Source organism: Octopus bimaculoides, chromosome 8 (assembly GCF_001194135.2).
Source record: "Octopus bimaculoides isolate UCB-OBI-ISO-001 chromosome 8, ASM119413v2, whole genome shotgun sequence".
Classification (NCBI taxonomy): Eukaryota; Metazoa; Mollusca; class Cephalopoda; order Octopoda; family Octopodidae; genus Octopus; species Octopus bimaculoides.
Window position 1 is genome coordinate 12,562,950 of NC_068988.1, and position 683 is coordinate 12,563,632.

The 683-nt window shown below is 32.5% G+C and overlaps 1 protein-coding gene across 1 annotated transcript in view; it reads left to right on the plus strand.

Annotated features, from left to right (window-relative positions):
• The first annotated feature begins 420 nt into the window (after nucleotides 1–420).
• Nucleotides 421–683, plus strand: part of LOC106874952 (cholinesterase) — a 20,412-nt gene continuing 20,149 nt past the window's right edge. The window contains exon 1 of the mRNA XM_014922878.2: nucleotides 421–622. Within this exon, the coding sequence (XP_014778364.2) occupies nucleotides 482–622 (141 nt within the window). The 5' untranslated portion in view covers nucleotides 421–481. The remainder of the gene's footprint in view (nucleotides 623–683) is intronic.

Genomic DNA, 683 nt, shown 5'->3' on the forward strand with positions numbered 1-683 from the left:
ACTGGTTAAGGTCAAACAACTGACAAGCAAATCTGTGGTATTGAGCAGAATATTTGCTGTAGCCCATCTTTTATACCAAGACAAAACAACGTACATGATAAAACTTCCAATCAGTTAAGATCAGAAGCCATGAGAGCCACTGCCTGGTACTGCATCTGGGCATTTATTATTATTATTATTATTATTATTATTATTATTATTATTATTATTATTATTAATATTATTATTATTATTACCACCACTTTCATCGTTGTCTTCGTCGTGTTGTTGTCGTTATTGTTGTCACTATATTAATTGCATATCATTAATTGCAACCATTCATTACACCCTCCATTACAGTAACTAATTTTTTTTTTTAAATATCAAACTTCAATCTTTGTTCATTATTTCAGTATCAATGTCATGATTTTATTTTACAGGTCTCTTTAATCGCGTCATTCAACAGAGCGGCACACCTCTTGCTCACTGGGCTGTGTCCAGTATGGGTGACAAATCCGACTTCTACGATGAATTGTACCTTCTGTCCGTCCATTGTGCAAAAAACACCACACATAACGTCAAGGCTTGTTTGAAGTCGATTGACACTGAAAAACTCAAGAAGATAATATTATACGAACTAAAGGTAAGTGTGTCTGTGCGTGGGGAAGTTTATATATATATATATATATATATATATATATATA